This window comes from Myiozetetes cayanensis, unplaced genomic scaffold, assembly GCF_022539395.1.
Source record: "Myiozetetes cayanensis isolate MyiCay16 unplaced genomic scaffold, myiCay2020 scf20-37, whole genome shotgun sequence".
In the NCBI taxonomy this organism is placed as follows: Eukaryota; Metazoa; Chordata; class Aves; order Passeriformes; family Tyrannidae; genus Myiozetetes; species Myiozetetes cayanensis.
In genome coordinates, this window is record NW_026087412.1 from 11,056,543 (window position 1) to 11,075,557 (window position 19,015).

At 43.6% G+C, this 19,015-nt stretch overlaps 1 protein-coding gene across 1 annotated transcript; it reads right to left on the reverse strand.

Moving 5' to 3' along the window:
* Window positions 1-1,858: 1,858 nt before the first annotated feature.
* On the reverse strand, window positions 1,859-18,431 carry HAPSTR1 (HUWE1 associated protein modifying stress responses). The gene is made up of 4 exons (XM_050317318.1): window positions 18,052-18,431; window positions 17,252-17,332; window positions 12,970-13,245; window positions 1,859-5,295 (listed from the first exon to the last, which is right to left on the reverse strand). The coding sequence occupies exons 1-4, from the start codon at window positions 18,272-18,274 to the stop codon at window positions 5,051-5,053; spliced, it is 825 nt and encodes a 274-aa protein (XP_050173275.1). The 5' UTR covers window positions 18,275-18,431; the 3' UTR covers window positions 1,859-5,050.
* Between the last annotated feature and the right edge of the window lie 584 nt (window positions 18,432-19,015).

Consider the following 19,015-nt stretch of genomic DNA (forward strand, 5'->3'; position numbering starts at 1 on the left):
TTCCAAAGACGCAGAGATTTCTGTGGTTGAAAGTGATCTAAAGATCATCCTTTTGCAGAGAGGCAACACTGTAGACTACTAGTTATTAATCACACAGGATCAAGTAATTACTCAGTTAAGCAGCAGAACTATTTTCTCACCACTTTATTCTTAGTCTTGCATACTGCATCGCAGATGAGACTCAAGGAGTTCACTTCAAAACAAAGGCTAGGCTCAGACAGCAATATAAAAATGAAAATACATGGGAAAGTAACAAACTAACCTTTGGACTTGGGGGCATTGGCCTGTTGTGTGAGCAGGGGCACACAGGGCTGTATGGGCAGGAGATGGAAGTGCCCCATCAGAACTCCAGGAGAAACAGCACAAGGTTCTTAGCACACCTACTTTAAATGCAAACATTTTGTATCCTCTGCTTTGATGCTTCGTGAAAAGGATACGAGATGTTCAAAATACTGGAAAAAAATTCTTGTGGCTTGAGTTTCAAAGCTGGAAAAGCATCATGAGTTTTTCTGGCAAAGATGTGACAGCGTTACACCACCAGGACACAAACAGGACCCCAGGATTTCCTTCTGTGCATAGCTCTCTGCTCTGCAGCATCCAGAACCAGCTTCACTTTGAAATTGGTTGTGCACTCCCCCACCACATCCCACCATGGTCAATGAAGACACAGCCCTTATGAACTGTCCTGGTGTTCCAAAACCCGAAGAGATGCTGCTCAGCATCACTGGCCAGAGCCACATGGGAAATGCTGAACCCTCATTACCCACTGAGAAACATTTGGCTTCCATCGTTTATATAAAAAACCCACCACCTAGGGCTGGATAATGCTTCCATGCTACACAGAAGGGAATTTGGTTGGAGTGTTCACTATTACTCCTGTGAGCTCGAGCTGCCCTTTTGAGATGGGGCACAGGGAGAGAAGGGCAGCACAAAGCAGTGTTGACCACAGAGCTGTTCCATCCTGGGCTCTGAGAGCTCCCCGGCCCCAAATCATCCCCAGGAGTTACCTGCACGGACAAGGAAAGCCCTGGAGACAGGCACAGCCACTGCTGAGTGCCAGGGCCTGCCTCCTGACCTTGTATAACCAGAGGCTCTGCAATGAGCAGCCCACAGGGCTCCCCCAAATAACCACACTGGCCCCACCTGGTGCAGAGAACTCCACAGAACAAGTCAGGCGTGCATTCCTCATTTCTGCCAAAATATTGCTTAGCTCTAGGCTAAGACTTGAAAGATGCTGTTTTCTAGAAGCCATTTAAGCATCTTTTCAAATCCCTGCTGGAACATTTCACTGGATAAGTAAGTGAAAAATGTTAACATTAATTAAAAGGACACATTTTTAACTTAAAAGCCCCTATGAAATAAAGGTTTCCTTCATAATGAAGTTCTAAAACCTGCTGATGCAGCAAGTGAGAAATAGTTTGCAGGTTTAGGGACACCCACATAAAGCAGGAAATGCTTCTAATTAATTAAAGCACCTGATTTCACTTAAGTCCAAAGAGTCTTTCGCAAGAGACTGGAAAGCTCTACTATTGAAGTCAATACCACTTAACTTCCTAAAACTATGGCACTTAAATCTCTTTAAGGTGCTTTTTGTAAGTATTAGTGATGTTAAATTGCAGAACATCTTGTACAAATGTAACAGCACACCCCAATTCTTTCTATCTTCATTAGTCAGTAAGAGACAAAGGAAAAAAACTGTGTGTAAGCTCGACTGAACAGCCACCAAATTGCATTCCTGAAGGGAAGTCCAGCTCTGCAGAACCAAGGAAGCCTGCCAGCTCACACTAACCACATCTTCTCCGGGGTTACTGATGGACTGGTACTCAGGAACTTAAAGAACTACAAAGCAGCCTGATCAGTTGTAGTTTTTTTTTTTTTATTAGGTTTATTATGACTTAGAGTTTCTATTACTCCAGCTGGGTAAACCACATTTGAAAAGTAAGTTTAACTGCAGGACTTCAATTTCAGCCAAAATCATTTTTGCATTACTTTATTGTAATATAGATTTAAATTTAACATTTAAAACTTACTTCATTAATAAGCAAGCCAAGCTCAGTAGCTTCAGTGCAGGATGTACTTTATGTAACTGCCGCACATTCATGTTAGATTGGATGTACATGGAGAAGAGACCGGTCAACTCTACGATTCATAGGAGAAAGCAAAAGTAAGCACCATTTTTACCAAACTAAACAGTTCTCAAGTCAGTGTTTCTTACTGAAAATCAACTTGCTTCTGGCTCCAGGAGCTACAGCTTGGATAATAGCTGAGAGCTATTTCCAGAACATCAATTTTCTACACTGGCACAAGAAATAAGTCTTCAAAGCAACAGGTACTGGATTTTTTTTTTCTTTTTTCCAAGAGACAACCTGTTTTCCTTGTGTTTACCAGGTGAATACAAGCATTTTCAATCAATCTGGCAGAGGTCAAAGAACAAACAACATTTAGTTGGGACTAAATGGAAAACAATCAAAAAGTGGCCAAATATTTAAGGTACAAGCAAAACAACAAAAAAATAAATGCAACCAGTTTAATATCTAAGCCTGCTTTCTTTCAAAGAAAAATGGCACAAATTAAATAAAAAGCCAGACAAATTTAGTTTCAGATGGTACTAGACTGAATTAATGCTTGAGTGCATTAACAAGATTTGTCTCACTGCAAGGAAAGGGAGAAGTAATTTGACCAGGCTCTGTGTACTTGGGCTTAGACCTGCAGCACTGCTACAGTTCAATATGCAGAACTGATACCAACATGATGTCACCTTCACCACACGGAATAGTAGAGTGCGTTACAAGTTGCAGAGCATAAGCATCTTACTTGTACAAGGCAGTTAACAAATAAACAGAAGAGCTGAAGAACTGCTCTCACAGGTGTCCTTTCTGATCAGGACTCCAGACTTTTCTTTAGAACAGAAAAAAAAAAAATCCCTCTGCCAACAGTCTAATAAATACTAACAGATATACTTAGATACCATCTTCAAAATCTTTGTTGAAAATGCAGTCTCCAAATGAAAACTAGCTTTATGCAGTATTGATATCTTACATAAACTAAATCTTATGAATTGTAGTTATAGCAGTAACTGAAATTAATGTATACTGAGTCTTTGAGTAATGTGCAAGTTCAGCTACGTCACACAGGTGGGGGTTTGAGCAGTTCTTACCCTTTGGGACAGTTCTTACAGTTGTCCATAAACTACAGAGCCTCTCACTACAGTATTGTGCAACTGTTGACATCTTTAAGGACTCTTTGATGTAAAGAAATGTGATGGAAGCACCACAAGGCAAGGAAATCATGCTCTTAGTGGAGCACCTTGAATTCAGAGTATCTCACACAGCACTGCTGCCTTGCCTTGACCACAGACACTGCTGAGAGGATACCAGGGCAAAAAGGGGCAAACCTACAGTGAAGTCTGCTTCACACAGGGAAGATAATGCAAGAGATCGGACTCTACAAGCACATAAGCAAAAACTTTGAAGAGCTGTGTATTAACATGGAGCCCAAGGTGCCTTAACTTCACTGGAAAGCACAATTTTTAGTATTGTGGATCCAGCATAGCTACATTTAATCCAACAATCAGCCTATGCTTCCAGTTAAAGCATGCATACCACCTCACTAAATACCCCTTCCCAACGTGCAGATTTGGAGCTCTTCATTTTCTTATTCTTCCCGTGTTATCCTTTTCCTAGGCAGAGGCTGAGGCCCTGAAGGCCAGAGCTTCCTGCATCTCCATATAGAACCAGTCAGGACACTCCACATAGAGACTGACATACATCCTTCCCCACTCAGAAACGGATTTGCAGCAGATCAGTCTTGATCTCTAGTTCAGTTTTAGATTATGCTCAAGTTACGGCAGCCAGAGTTCAATCCTATGAATGTAAGCTAAACACAAAAAGAAAGCCATTTATCCTTTTCAATTCACCCTTACGGCATGTTTATCCAGAGTTTTATAATCAACTTCCAGTTTTAAATTATTTTCTTAGCACTTCACAGAACCTGCATGTCACTCCCTCCCGAAAGGGGATGGCATTGCACAGAATCTTGTCTAAGTTAGTCCAAGTTTCCACATGTGACCAGAAGTCTTACTTGTTAGAACACACCCCTTTTCCAACTATTCCCCACATTCCCTCTCCTCCCACCCCTCCCCAGCAATGGGCAATTACTTCACAGGAAATGTAAAATAGGATATGGGTGTACACAAAACCTACCCTTCACTAATACTGAACAGAAAAGCCTATTTTCCAATTACAGGACATTTTTCTCTAAATTTAGGTCAGCACTGGTGCAGTCTGCACTGTATATGATTACCACGAGGATAATACCAATAAGTACATATATTTTCTCAAACTGATTTAAAAGCCTATGAAGTTAATCGGGGAAAAGTTTAATATTGCTACTTCAGAGCACTAGAACACACAAAGTGAATCCAATAAAGATCCTTGTATTGATTCAATATTAAGTATTAATTGCATGACCATCATAGCACCTCTTTACATTATCACACAATCACCAGAATTATCAACTGCTTTTAAAACTAAAAAGGGTACAGTCCAATATTTATAACTTGCACACTGTTACTATACAGAAACTAGGTGCATGGTACAGTGCTGCAAAAATGGAAGCCTGCAGTTTTGACAAAGATGCCAAGTCATGTTGTAGACAATTTCAGTCAAACTGGCAATACTGTTTAAGCAAATACTCAAAGCAGGAAATAAAGGACAAAAAAAAGCATTCTATAGCCAAATAAACATCTGAAATTTCCTTTCCCTTTAATAATACAAGTAAGGTCACTTTTAGCCTTGGAACAGATACATGTTCGCCTATGATGATCTTGCTAACTACTACACAATATCTGATGTCCTCTGCTAAGAATATAGTTTAAGAAAGCCGCAGTTACAAGAGGCATCTAATGTAATATCTAAAATTTCCTTTATGGCATTTATTGAATTCGTCTTAAACAGTGAATATGGAAAGATGGCCTCATGTTTCCTTTTCAATAGTACTCTGAGGATCAAGTGGCTTTCAAGCAGCATGGTGGGTTTGAAATTTTTGCAGTTTAGATCATTCTGTTGCGTTTATGAGTTGGTGAGTCTGTAATGACATCGCCACACTGGGCTGAGGTACGCTTTCTAGTTCCACCATTGTCCAAGTGGAGTGCCATTTCTTCTGATATGAAAGTGTTCAAATCAACATCATGGAGTCCATTTCTCCTTCGACTAGCATTGGAGCCACTGCTCACGTGAGTAGGCGAGCCTGGGGTACTTGAGCGAACACTTATACTAGCCATTGCACCACTAAGACCTGGGGAAAGAGAGAAACACCATTAAAGTCACACAGCAAAGACAGAGCATTTCCCACCTGCGGCAGAAAGGATGACGCTTATCCGACTTCTACATCCTACTGGCTGTGCCACGCTTTTATTTCAAGTGCAGACCACATCTTCTCAGCTCTTAAGTCCATGTAAGAATCTAGTGATTGGCAGAACTGCTTTTTATGACGTTAGAAGTGAGCTGACACACCAGGGTGTAGCAGCACACGCTGGCAAACACCAGCTCCATAAGCATGACATGCTGTTCAAAACATGTACATACTCAAGAGCAGACTATTTCAGTACAAGGCTTCACACCAGACCAAGAATTACACAGTCTTACCAAGGAATTTCCAGGCTGAATTGGCTCGGTCTTGTTTTAACACCACCACACTGCTCCCTTTCACTCCCTCAACCACTGCAGTATGACAGCGTATCTCACAGGTGTGTACACCAAAACTAGTGTTTAAATAAAAGCTTTATTTCCTGGCTGATGCTAACAGCCAACACACTGGTGCTCTCAGAATTCGGAAGAGAATTAAATATCAACTATGCAAGGAAAGCCACATGACAATCATCCAAAATTTGCTATTGACAGATCTGATCCAAAACACTGTCATGGGTACCTTGCAAGTACTTTGGTTTGTGTTCAGATTGTTAGTGTTTAATTAAAATGAAGTTCGTTTCTTGTAGAAATAAAGCCATAAAATAAAACCATGAACTCCATAGTAATTTAAGCTTCATCTTCAGTTATGTTACTATTATACTTTTTCCAAAAGTGGGACATTCCAAAACATAAGTTTACTAAGGGTTGCTACATGAAAGCCAAAATACTCTTCTAAATTTGGAATTCAGGCTGTATTTGTAGATAAACAGGAGCTCATAGATAAGACAAACATCTTTACTATCATAACTCCTTCAAATCTGAGTATTATTAGGAAAGTACAAGAACACCTACTGGCCCTAGAAATAAAACTACCAAAGCAAGAGCCATGCAGGAAGATAAAGAACAGCAGATCTATGTCTGCTACTGAATCAGTCTCCAGAAATCTCAATTAAAAGCTACACTCTGGAGCCATCTGCAGCAATGGTAGGTTGATACACAAGTCAGGATGGAATAGGCCAACCAAATATCACTATTGAACATTATTATTATTAAATGGACATTTAAAGCTTAGCACTTTTAACAGCACAGGGAATACTTTTACACAGGTCAGGCATTACGCAACCAGCAGAAACAGCCACTAATCACTGCTGATTTCTTAGAGCTTTTGCTTATAGCTCTGCCTGGTGTTCAAACACAACTCAGAAGCACGGCCTGAACTCTGCCATGCACCCTGCAGATGTTATTAATATCAAAATCATCTTTCATTCACAGTAGCAGAAAGTATTTAAACAGCAGAAGCTGTTTTCGTGAAAAGGTAATTCAGGAACAAGCTCTGGGATAGTACTCTCTGGATTAAGGTCAAGCTCAAATTGAAAACCATTACAAAAAGTTTCTATACATCCACCAAAGAATGTAAAGCAGCTACTTGAGGACATGGATGTATGACTAAAAAGCCAATTCAGATAACATAACTTGTATAAACTACCAAGGTGCATTAATTTGGGCAGGTAACAAATCACTTCACAATTCAAAGAAAACAGTAGTTTAATTTCAACTCTCATGACATACATTATGAAAAAACATTTATTCATCCTGTACATTTAAACTGGAAAAAAAATCTGACAGTGCACAGAAGGTGACATTATTTCAAATCCAAACTGATTGCAGATATTCCCCCCATTACTACTGCAAACAAAATTGCTTTGAACATGAAAGTTCACTGTTGTTACTTCCACTTAGAGAAAACTATTTACATCACTTCCAGTAATTTGTATCATACAACCCAATGGCCAACATACTAAATCAGTTTTATCATGACATCTTTTCATTACGTCTAATGCCCAAGTAAGAGAAAAGTTATTCGAAATAAACCCCAAAACTGAACCGTGATGTGAAAAGATATTTGTGGCATCACTCAAAAACTATGTTTAAGTGGAATCTTCAAGTAACAAGCATTCTTTAAAATAGGAGATACAAAAGTCAGTTAAAAGATGCACCTTTAATATGCTGACGCATATTCAAAATCAGACTGCCAAGGTTCACAAGCAATGCCCAAAGCAGTCATTAACATCCTAATATGTAAGTAATAATGAATCACTGTACATTTAAATACACAAACAACCTTCAGGAGATAATTAGAAGTTAAAATCTTCAATCAAACTTAGTGTCAAAAGCAGGAGAGTAGTTTTGAATTAATTTCTACAGAGATTAGGAATACAAGGATATCGCATCACAGCATGGACTTCGAGGTGCAGTTTAATCTTGTATCTCATACAGGTATTTAGCACCAGTAAGAGTAATTACTGAGCATGTAACAGACTGGGTGACAACCTGGTATCAGTTACTGGCACTTAATATATGACACAGCACTATAGCCAACCAGGAGAGCAGAACTGCCAAATGAAACATTTAGCCCACAGTTTAGGATTGGGTAATCAAGCACACGTGGAAGAGTCAAAGCAAACTCGAGGTATGCACTCAAATATCAAGATGCCATTTCATGGAAGCAACATCTCTGAAGACAATCTGCAATGCTCAAAAGATCTACTTTTTGTCAACAGAGAAAACATGAAAACATCTTTCCACAGTTACTTTTTTTCTTGGAAAGTTGTTGCCATACAAAAAAAAGGTCTAAGAGAACCCATTTACTGTGAATTATTCTGATTTTAAGCTTTCAGTGGACTCAGAGCTCTTCCCAAAGTATTTCAGCATTTAAAGCAGTAAAGCAAACAGTAACTGACACTAGGGAGTAGCAAGATGACATGACTGGCAGCAAACACCATTTCACAACCCCAAATTTCTGTGATTAACCAGACCCAATCACAGGCACATCAATTTTATCTACACAAGGATAGAGATCCAAACAGCTGCTAAAGTGTCTTTACTTCTTTCCCAGTCTCACAAGCACCTCTGAAGTCTCCCACTCCTTTCTACCAGGGACATCTCCCTTATTACTCGAGGCCTTTAAGAAAAGCACACATGGCTCTTACCTCATTTTTAAATTTGAAAGGACTGAAGTGGAGGGCATATCTGAAATGTTTTGCAGTACTTATTGCATTTCCATTCCTGTCATAACTTTCAGTCATCAACAACATGACATTTCATAGCCAGTTAATTTTACAAGAAACTTGTATCTGCAACTATATTCTAAAGGCATTTATTATAGTTCTACTGGAAACAGTTGCAGTACAGAAAGAATTGTGACCAATATTAGTTAATTTATAACTAAGTACTCTCCAAAGATATCAAGTGATTAGAATGCTTGTCTAAAAGCATGTTTCATGGAGTAGGAAATACTTAAAACTGTCAACTCAAAATCAGCAAGTTTATCAACACTGGCCTTACAACCTATAAATGCTGTTTCATCTGCACCATAACCATGTCCATAATGAGTGAGTTATTCAGGTCACTACCACAGCATAATATACTGGGTAACCACTGCTCAGTATAGTAATAGTATTAACTATTGTTTTCCAGAAGTTTTAATCAGGAAGTATCAAAAGGAACATTCACGCTTAGATAAGTGTGACTAAAGCAGGAATTAGTTAATAACCCCAGATAAATACAAAATGGCATGCAGAGAGATCCTTGTCACTCCCCTATCTCATACCCACCCTTTCATACTGCTCAAAGAGCAAGTTTTAGCAGCACATACCAATGCACAATTCCATCACAGCTATATATACACACAACCTTTAAATTAAACTGTGTCAAACCAATCTGAACTCTGCTCTCCCAGCCCCTCTTCTACCAAATGCTGCTTCTATATCCTGCTAACTGCTCATGTTTTAAACTACAGTTTAGTATTCCGAGAAGCACATCCAAAGGCCTGGTGGAAATTCAGGCTTTTAAGGGGCCAAGCCACACACTTCTACATGCAAGTGTTCCCCCTGTCCAGAGAGTGAATCACACGAACGATCTACATCAACATTAAAGCTGAGGAGAGAACAACTAACACTCCCTTGCTGTACTGTTGCCCTAATTTTTTCCCTCATTCACTCAATTTTTGGTTAAGTCTAATGCAGTTCAGCATTGCCTTTCCAAGCTTGCTTCTTCCCCCTCCTCACATCATGGCATTTTCTCACATTAAAGTGGGAGAAGGGGCTGTGAACGTGGAGCACATCCCACGTTAGAGGACCAAAGCATCATTTCAAACGTGGGTCATGCACAGCCACCAGCACCACAAGGCTTGGTATGCTGCAGCCAGGCACACAGGCAGCTTCTGGGAGTCTTGTGACTATTAGCTCAGATTGATGTAATTCTGTCCTTTGAAAACCATCTCTTACAGAACTGGGTATGTCAATACACATCCAGGGAGCAGGTGAAGATACATCCACACCTTCACTAACTGCAATGACAGTTCAGGGGCTGCTGAAGTTAAAAACTCAACTCTATATTTGAGGTATTTATCTTCCACTGCCACATCCTAAAACGCCAACCATCAAATGTGTAGTTCCTGACGTTACAGAAAAATCCACTGGCACTTCAGAGTAAAACATGTATCACTTCAGACTAACTACTGAGCTTTTCTTAGAGACTTTAACTTCTTTTCAAGTATTCACAGTTCCAAGTTTCCAGCCATGTTCTATTTCAAAGGTTACCCATCAGCACACTAATAATGGAAAGCTGATATTAAGGGCAAAGATTTTGTTTACCAGAGTTTACTCTCTCAAGAGGTTACTTAGTTCCAAAAACTCATTCTAAGTACCCCAAAGTGATACTAAAGATTTCAGTGTAACAGCACTCAACATGCCATGGAGCTGAAAGAAAAGGGAGATCCCATACCCCTTAAACCTTCTCATGTTCAGGTTTTTGTCATAATTTTGCTTTTAGCTACCATAAAAGGCTTAAAAGCAGAACAGTAGAGAAGAACAAGTTTCTTTCTAGTACAAAGATTACAAGGTAATCAAGGTAGATAGACACAAGGTGACTGTGATAACCAGTATCACAAGATTCAGTTCTGGGTTCAAAATCCCCAGCTTTTGTCAACAAAGCTGTCAACTACTTTGCAGAGCTGTAGTATGGGTCAGAGGTAACAGGGTTGGAGATAGAAGAGGCAAGGCTAAAAATCCAATTTTAACACATTTCAGATGCAGCATACAGTTTAAAGATTGCACTGATACATAAAGGATAGTCTTCTCTAACGTTTGAGGTTTAGGGTACACACCTAGAATTGTGTTTGATGTTCCAGGAAATATTTAATTATTAGCTACTTTGTTACCACAGCTTTCTATCAAAGTTTTCAGATGTGCTTATGATGCATTTAGGTGTTAAATGATCAAAAAAAAGAGGGATTTTCCCCCACCAAAGAGGATGGTCAGCAAGTTATAATGCCATGGTCTTTAAATTTATATTTGTACCTATTTCTGAAAAGTCAATACATCAACTCCACTTCCACAGAGCTTTACTAGGTGCATAGATCATTCATATCTACCCCTGCTTCAGCAAAAGAGGTCTTGCTGAGAGCAGCAAAGTTTTAGCATTATTCTTCAAATTTAATTCAGCCCATTCACATCACCAGTGAAGGAATACTCCATTCCCATCAGGACGCCTACCAGCACAAAACAAAGCCTCACTCTTTTACATGTCAGTCAAAAACTCCCCTCAAAACCTTAGTCCTGAACACTTGCCTGGACTGCTCCTCACCATCATCGGGTTCTCATGTTTCCTCACAATACCCAGAAGCAGCAAAGAACTTTTAAACAGCCTGACAAATAAGAAGATTAGCATAGCCCTACACACAGCTGAAGATCCTTCACAGGCTTCAAAATCAAAACACAGTTTTGAGAAGCCCTACAATAAATGGGAAATGACTTTGGGAGATGGCGTAATCACAACTTCCTTAGTGTTAAAGAGAACAGGGCGAGAAGCTGGAGGATGCAGACATTGTAGGCAATAACCTAAAAACAGTTATGAGGCCAAATACAAGCCCAGTCACTAAAGGATTAGCACAAAAGCATTTGTGTCAAGGACCAGATTGTAACTGATATCAGGAGAACCTAATCCAGGTGACTGACATGTAATCTTGTCAACCAGATGATGAAGGGGAAGAGGGCATTTCTAGTCCCTGCAGTGCCAGTACAGAGCACAGAACTTCCTCATGACTGCATCAGGTTATGAAATAAGAACAAACTTCACACATCACAGTTCAGATTCCCATGCTACACAGAGAAGTGACTTCCACAAACCACCTCTGTACAAAGCAGATGCTAGGAAACAATACAAGGACACAAAGAGAGCCATATTACCAATAAAATGGCTCTGAGTTTACTATGCTTGAGCCCCCACCGTGCTGAAGTGAGTCTAGCTAAGCTTACTCTCACCTAAGAGTGAGCCTTTTTAGTTAGATCCAACTGCACACCAGATTCAACCAGTTTCAGAAAACATTAAGGGGTTGCTTATCACCGTGAGAGCCAGCTTCTGCAGCTGTTCTCATGAAAACAACTTCACCTACTGAACAGGCAAGAGTGGTGCACAGAATTCTCTAGCCAGCTTCCAATATGTAAAGGAAAACCACTAAAACCGACATGACAGGGTGGAAGCATGCTTGACTTAAATGGCAACAGAGCAGCCAAAAATACCAGGATGAGGCTGCCACCTAGACATTAACTTTGTCTGGTTTATGTATCTTGAAAAACCACCACACAGCAGAAGCAAAGACTGCACTTTCAGGGTTCCACTCTAGCTTATTAATTCTACCCCCACTGAGAATATCAAAGACAGTAAAAATTTCATTAGGTTGCACTTCTAGATAGCTTGATATGGTCAACTGTTTGTACCTGAAGATATCTGCTACACTTTTGAATTTTAACAGGCATAAAACCCACAGGTGAGCTGCCTCATTTCAGCTCAAGAGCAATTTGTCTATTCACTTGCTAAGTAACAGTCCAGTACAGAATAAACTACTGAATATTCATATCTGGAAAGACAAGAGATACACCACCAACCTGGTTAGTGATGGCAAGGAAGGAAATTCAGTATGACACCGGAAGACACTTAAATCTGAAAGTGAACTAGAACAAACTTTTGAATAGGACTCAGTTATTGCAACAATGTGCAAGTGAAATACCCTTTCCAGGGCCCTTTAAGTAGAATGCTAAACCTTATTATCCAGGACATAACAAAGGTCCTAGAGAGAGTTAGAGGCAGAAGCCTCAGACATCAAATTCCCTCCCTAAGCCCCCAAAAATTTGCTACTAGTCAAATCTTAATATGTAACTCGTTACTACCACAGTATTACCATTTTCCAAAAGTTCTGTTTACTTAAGCATTGGTATGAATGCCAAGTCTCTCCTCAAAAACACTATGAGAGTTGATACTTAACTGGTGAGTTCACAACTGTGGAATATTATAGTTCCAAACTTCATTTTTATTCAATACTTTTCCCTCATTCCATATATTTGACTGTGCCTTATACACCTAATAACTCCCTCAGACAATAAGGAGGTACCTTCAGCTGGAACACCAGGTACATGACATGTTATGATACGCCAAGAGCCAGACATGCTTTAAGAGCCCCCACCCAAATTTAACCAAGTAGTATTGAAAAAATGACTGTTACCATGCAGAGCTATGGCTTCACGGAAGGGTTGCAAATCAGTCTCTACAGATGAGCTAGTTTCTGTTGAAGTAGCTCGGTTAGGGGATACTACAGTCAGTCTTGGGGGAGCTCTAGAATTTCTTGGAGGAGGAACTTTTCCACATAGGAAGCTGATCAAGTCTTCTCTTCGAATAGTTCTTCTGCGTTTTTTAACCCAAGCTAACACATCCTTGTTCCGCCGCTGATAGCCAATCTGAATTCCTAAATCAAAGCTTCGCTGGTGGGCATCCACACTTTCTGCAAGAAGACAGAGAAAAGGTGTCTCAGCGCGTTACAAACAGCAATACACAGCATGGCACATCACTGGTGTGGCTTCCTGTCAGCCACGGGGAAGGAGGAGTATGGGCATGTTCCTCCCATTCCCACATAAGGCAGTGCCGGGTTAGTAAATCAACTGGCACCAGAGTCCCATTAAACCTAAACAGAATATGAGGAGTCACAAAGTCAACAGCAACTCCATCACTGCTTAAATAGCATTTACGGTATTCCAGGTCAACACTGCAGCACTGTTTATTTAAAAACACACGTACAGCTTGTCAGTCTGAGGAAGGTAATTAAACCAACAGACTTGGACGCTGCTGAAGTGCATCAATACAGACAGGCAACCTCCACATAAAACAAGGAATAACTGCTTTTCTTCATTCTGATAGGGGAGAAATTGTCAGAAAAACTCAAGACTTCTTCAGAGTTGTTCTAGTTTCAGCTGACCTTCAGTTGCAGAGGCAATTCATAGTCCCTAGTTTTGAAACTAGTTAAAACACAAGTGTCCACAATGTCTTTCAGTTAGGCAAACCATTTACAAAGGAAGGCTAAGAAAGTTTCCTTCCCCATTTAAGATCCCAATGCAATTTTGATATACAAAAAGCTTTAAACACGCTATTTGCAATAATTACAAATACCAAAAAAATGCAATTTCATTCTCTGTTGATTTAATCACCTGTGCACATCAGCTGTAACTGTGCCTCTAAAAGACTTAAATGCCATGTAATAAGTTGCTTTCAAACTTCAGGAAGTGTATTTCTGGCTCCTAGTTTGAGTAAGTTTCAGACCACAGTAACAGGTGGGACAAACTCTGTTTGCTACACAATTATGCTCATCTTGTTTGTCATAGGTTTGTTATCAGGGCTTTGCCAACAGCTATTTCAGTTTCATGAAAATTACTGTTATGGTGCTCCTGCTCCATTAGAAGACATCAACATATCCACTCCAACTTTGTTTACTTGATTTCCACAGAAATTTTTAAAATATGGCACAGCTGATTAAAACAGCTTTTTATACTCTTGCTTTACTAATGAAGTCCAACATAAGAGCCATTTTCCCAGAACATTAAGGTGTTTCCTTAAGAACAGCTGTCCCAAGATACTGGTTTACAGGCAAACAGGGACATACACATCTAACCAAGCTTTCTCACACTCAAAACCCAAAGAGAACTGCTGTTAAATGCTATTCCTAGGGTGGGATTCTAAAGGCACCCTTGCATGGTCCATAAAAGACAGCACTGAAATCTGCACTGTCAAAGAGCAGCACTCCAAACCTAACACAACCTACCAAAACAGACAAGTGTCTCCAGCTGAGCAGAGTTAAATCATGGGGCTTTTGGAATATAAGCTGTACAGGTACACATAAAGTACACTTAACATGTTGCCTTTTTTGCACTATAAGAGCATTTTGCCTATGCTGCTTTGTAATCTAAAGGCTACATTTCCAAATACTAATTCCTGGGAAAGCAATAGCAACACAACAGATTATTCCTCCTGCCATTTTATACTCCACAGCAGCTTAAGACTCCAATGCACTGGCAGTAAAAGCTACCCAAACACTTTGGAGCCAATTTAGAAGCTGATAATATTCCTCTAATCACTTCCTGAAATACCAGAAGAGTCTTTCTGGGGCCAGGAGCCCGACTTTCCGTCAATAACCTGCTTTCTTTGTGTATGAGAATGCTTTACAAAGTGCTAACTGTGAACTAGGTATGAGGTCAAGCAGAGTGACTGCTGATGTAGCCTAGAGAAATTTCAAGCATCATTACCCTGGGAGAGATTAGATTTTTATGGTAAAAGCTACAACTACTTTGTTTACAAAGTTATGCTGGCAAAGCATCAAGCTGCATATATTCTGAAACTACTATGTCAAAACTAACATTTAGAAAACAGTTCTTAAAAATAAATTGTAGGCTCAGAAGTCTTACTGTAATATACACCTAAAACTTTCACTGTGGCCTTAAGTTCTAAATTCTACATTACATTACAGTCACTTCTTTAGTGCAATCTGGAAGATGATCTTAAACGTGGTCTCTATCACCAGCACTAATCAAAATTTGTGACTTCAGACCATCAGTGTAGTCTGATATTAAACTTCTAAACTATTTTCAGAAAAAAATGCTGACATTCAAGACATCATGGTATTCTCATTATGCACAATTCCTCGGGTTGCTCTTGTTAAAAAGATGATGCCTCAAAAATGTGAACATTTATCAGATCAGAAACCAGCTGACAAGGCAAGAGGCTGTTTGTGGTGTTCAGTTCACCACACCAAATACTTCTCCAGTGTCTGACAGAGTCCTCCAAACACAAACATTACTGAGAACGTGAAAAATAGGAGATTTTTGAGACCTTCACTAGGGAAAGCAAATTCACATTAAGAGACTTGCCTGGCTATGCCAGTGTTTATCTGGTTCTACCATGTTCTCACCAAGTTTCTACCCCCTTGCAAGTTAACTGAAAACTGAAATATGGCAGCTCTGACTGAGGTACTTCAGCATCTAAAGATCAGTTTCAGGTGCTGTTTCCTACTTAAATTCTAGTTTCCCTGATCACCACATACATATACATATCCTTCAGTTAATCACATCATTGCCAAAAAAACCCAGGGTTCATTCTGCCTAGAGCACAAGTAATCAAATGTTTTAACCAGAAATAAACAGCCCAAGTTTTCACAGTAAAGATGCTGTAATGGAGAGCAAGTTATTTGTAAAGGCAGACTGTAATTATTCCAGTTTATTAACACTACCTGCTGCCATTCCAGCACCATTCTCAAATGACTGGTGTCCCTGACCATGTTCTAGTGACCCACTCCCTCGGGCAGCACCTCCCCTGCTCTTTGAGGTGCTGCCCCTTTACAGGAGCTGACACAGCTCTAAGAAGCCCTTTCTGCAGGAGTCGAGTCCCTGGCAGTCAGGGTTATGCACCTACATTTCCTCCTTGCTCTGTCCCACATCCCTCAGAAACCCGATCACCCATCACAAACATGTTAAGTTCAACTCCTCAAAGCAAATCCAAAATGGAAAAACTGGAGGCAAATGAAGGTACATGCAAGTAGAAGCCCAGATAATGCTGCACAGATCAAGGGAAAAAAAAAAACCCACAACTCACAAAAAAAAAAAAAAAAATCAAACTACAACTCAGAAAAACAATTTGGAACTTTAAAGCGTTTTTCTTCCTTGGAATGGAAGGCAGTAACAATGGGAATCACACTGTGCCAACTTAAGCCTTCACTGACATATATCATTTTTGTACAATCTTTTAAACAAACTGAAAACCACTAAATGATCCTTCCTGCAGACAAGAATTCCTGTGACAACCCAAGGAAATGCAGAGTTCAGAAACACACAGTGAAACAGCACAAAAAGCACAGCCACACGCAGAGCACACTCGTATCAAAGTTCTGGCTAACACTGCTTTCTTAGAGCCACCCTGGACACAGCCATAATGACATTCTAGTGCTTAAAATAAACTGGGAGGCTTACTTAAGAAGCCTCGCTGCCACAAGAAGATAAAACTTTTCCACTACATTAACATCTATGCAGAATTTTACAAACACTAAACCCAATTTATGCTTCACCACAAAAGTACAGGCTTTATACTCTGACATCCCAACATCTAGTGCACCATGAAATACACAAAATGCAGGGAATTTAAGTACTGCTTAATAAGCCATTGCACGCTTCTCCTGAATTCACAAGAGACAGACATACCTTAAAAACACCCTTTTTGAAGGGTCTCGAAGTAAAACAGCTTTTAAGTTCATTAGTCACTGACATGAGGCAACAGAAAAGATTCAGCTACCGTCAGCTAAAGTGGCCCAGGGAAAACTTGCAAGATTCAGGAAGCAGTCTCGGGTTAGATTTTATCAGGGTGAATAAGAGACATTAACAGGCCCTGCTTATGAGTAAGCCGGGGCAGGAGGCTCTGCGGGGAGGGCTGCCGGGGCAGCGGGGCGGGGTAGGGGGGGGGCAGCCCCTTACCTTTGTAGAGGTTGGTGACCGCAGTGGCAGCGTTCTGGAAGGGGACCCAGAGGGAGAGCCCCGGCTGCTGGCACACCCGGTCTGCAGGGAGGGAAGGACACACGCTGTTTATTTTGGAGCACCAGCTCCGAACGGCCATGTTAGGTTTCGCCATTTTGTTCCACCTTCCGGAGGCAGCCCCGGATCGGGGCCGAGCGGGGCCGGGGCGGGCGGGGGTTGGCCCGGCCGGGGCAGCGCCCGCGGCGCCCCCAGGGCGGAAAGGCCCGCCCGGGCTGCCCCCGCCCCGGCCCCGCCGCACAATGAGCCCAACGAGCCCGGCTCTTCGCCATTTTGTCGGAGCCTCTTCCCGGGGCTGGGCGTCGGGAGCCGCCGGCAGGGCCGGGCTTCCCGGCCTCCCACACCCTCCACACCCTCCCCGGCGCTGCGGGCTCCTCCGACGCCAAGACCCTCCCGGACACCCCGCGGCCGCGCTCCGGCCGGACCCCCAACCCCGGGCCCCGCTGCTGGGTCGGCCGGGCGCAGGAGCCGCCCCGGAGGCCGCACCGGGCGCTGTCCGGGCCGCGGCCGCGGCTCCCCCTCCCTCTCGCCATTTTGTTTTCCCGGACGCCTCCCGGGGCGGTCGCGGCCCGGCAGCGGCTCCGTCGGCCGCCCCGGACCCTTTGTGCGGCCGCGGGACTGGCCCCGACCAGGCGGCTCCGCGGCTGCTCCGCGACCCACCCCCAACCACTCCCCGGGCCCGGCACCGAACCCACCGCCCGCCCGGCCGCGTCCCCCCGCCCCGGGCCTTCGGCAGCGCTCACCCTTGTAGAGCTGCGCCACGGCGGTGGCCGAGTTCTGGAAGAGGTGCCAGAGCTTCTGCTGCTTGTGCTCGGGCTGCGCCGCCGCCTCGTCCTGCAGCTCCGGCGCCAGCGCCTCCTCCTGCTCGGCCTCGGCCAGGCACTGCCGCTCCCACTTGCTAAACCAGTGCTCGGGCCCGTGCTCCTGGATCTCCGCCTCGCCTTCCTCTTTCTTGTCCTCCATCATCCGCCCGGCTCCGCGTCCCTGCGCCGCGCAGCACACGCCGTCCCAACCGCCGGCCGCGTTCGCTCCGTGCGCCCGGCCGGCCCTACCTCACCCCCATGCCGGGCCCGCCCGCGGCTCCGCCGGCCCCAACACTCCGAGCGCCGGCACCGCCCCGAGCGCACTGAGGCCGCGGCCGAGGCGCCTGGGAACGCGCTGCCGCCGCGCCCCGCCCCCGCCACCCGATTGGCCGCGGCCGCCCCGGCACCGCCGGTTCGAACGGCGGCGCCGGCGCTCATTGGCCCGCGCGCGCGTCCGTCAGGCGGGGCACCCTCGGCGGGCGGGGCTAACGCGGGTTTGGTTGTGCCGTCACAGCCCCGTGCCGGGGGCGTCGGCGCGGCGCGCGTGCGCAGTGCGCCGCCTCGCGCCGGCCCCGCCCGCCCCGCCCCGCCCCTGGCGTGAGGCGGCCCCGCCCGCCCCCTCCCCTCACGGCGGGGCCGCGGTCCCCGCTCGGGCTGAGGCTCCTGCCCCGGGGCTGCCCCTGCGGCCGCCGCCCCGCAGCGGTACCGGGAGGCGGCAGCGGCAGCGCCGAGGGGCAGAGCCCGCCCGGGAGGCGGTTCCCTTCCCGGCCCCGAGGGAAGATGGCGGCAGGGCAGGGCAGGGCCCCGGGGCCGAACTCTGTGGCACGGCCGGGCCCGGCGCCAGCGCCCGGCAGAGGCGGCTCTGAGGGGCTGGCACCGAAGGGTCGGACCCACGCCGTCACTC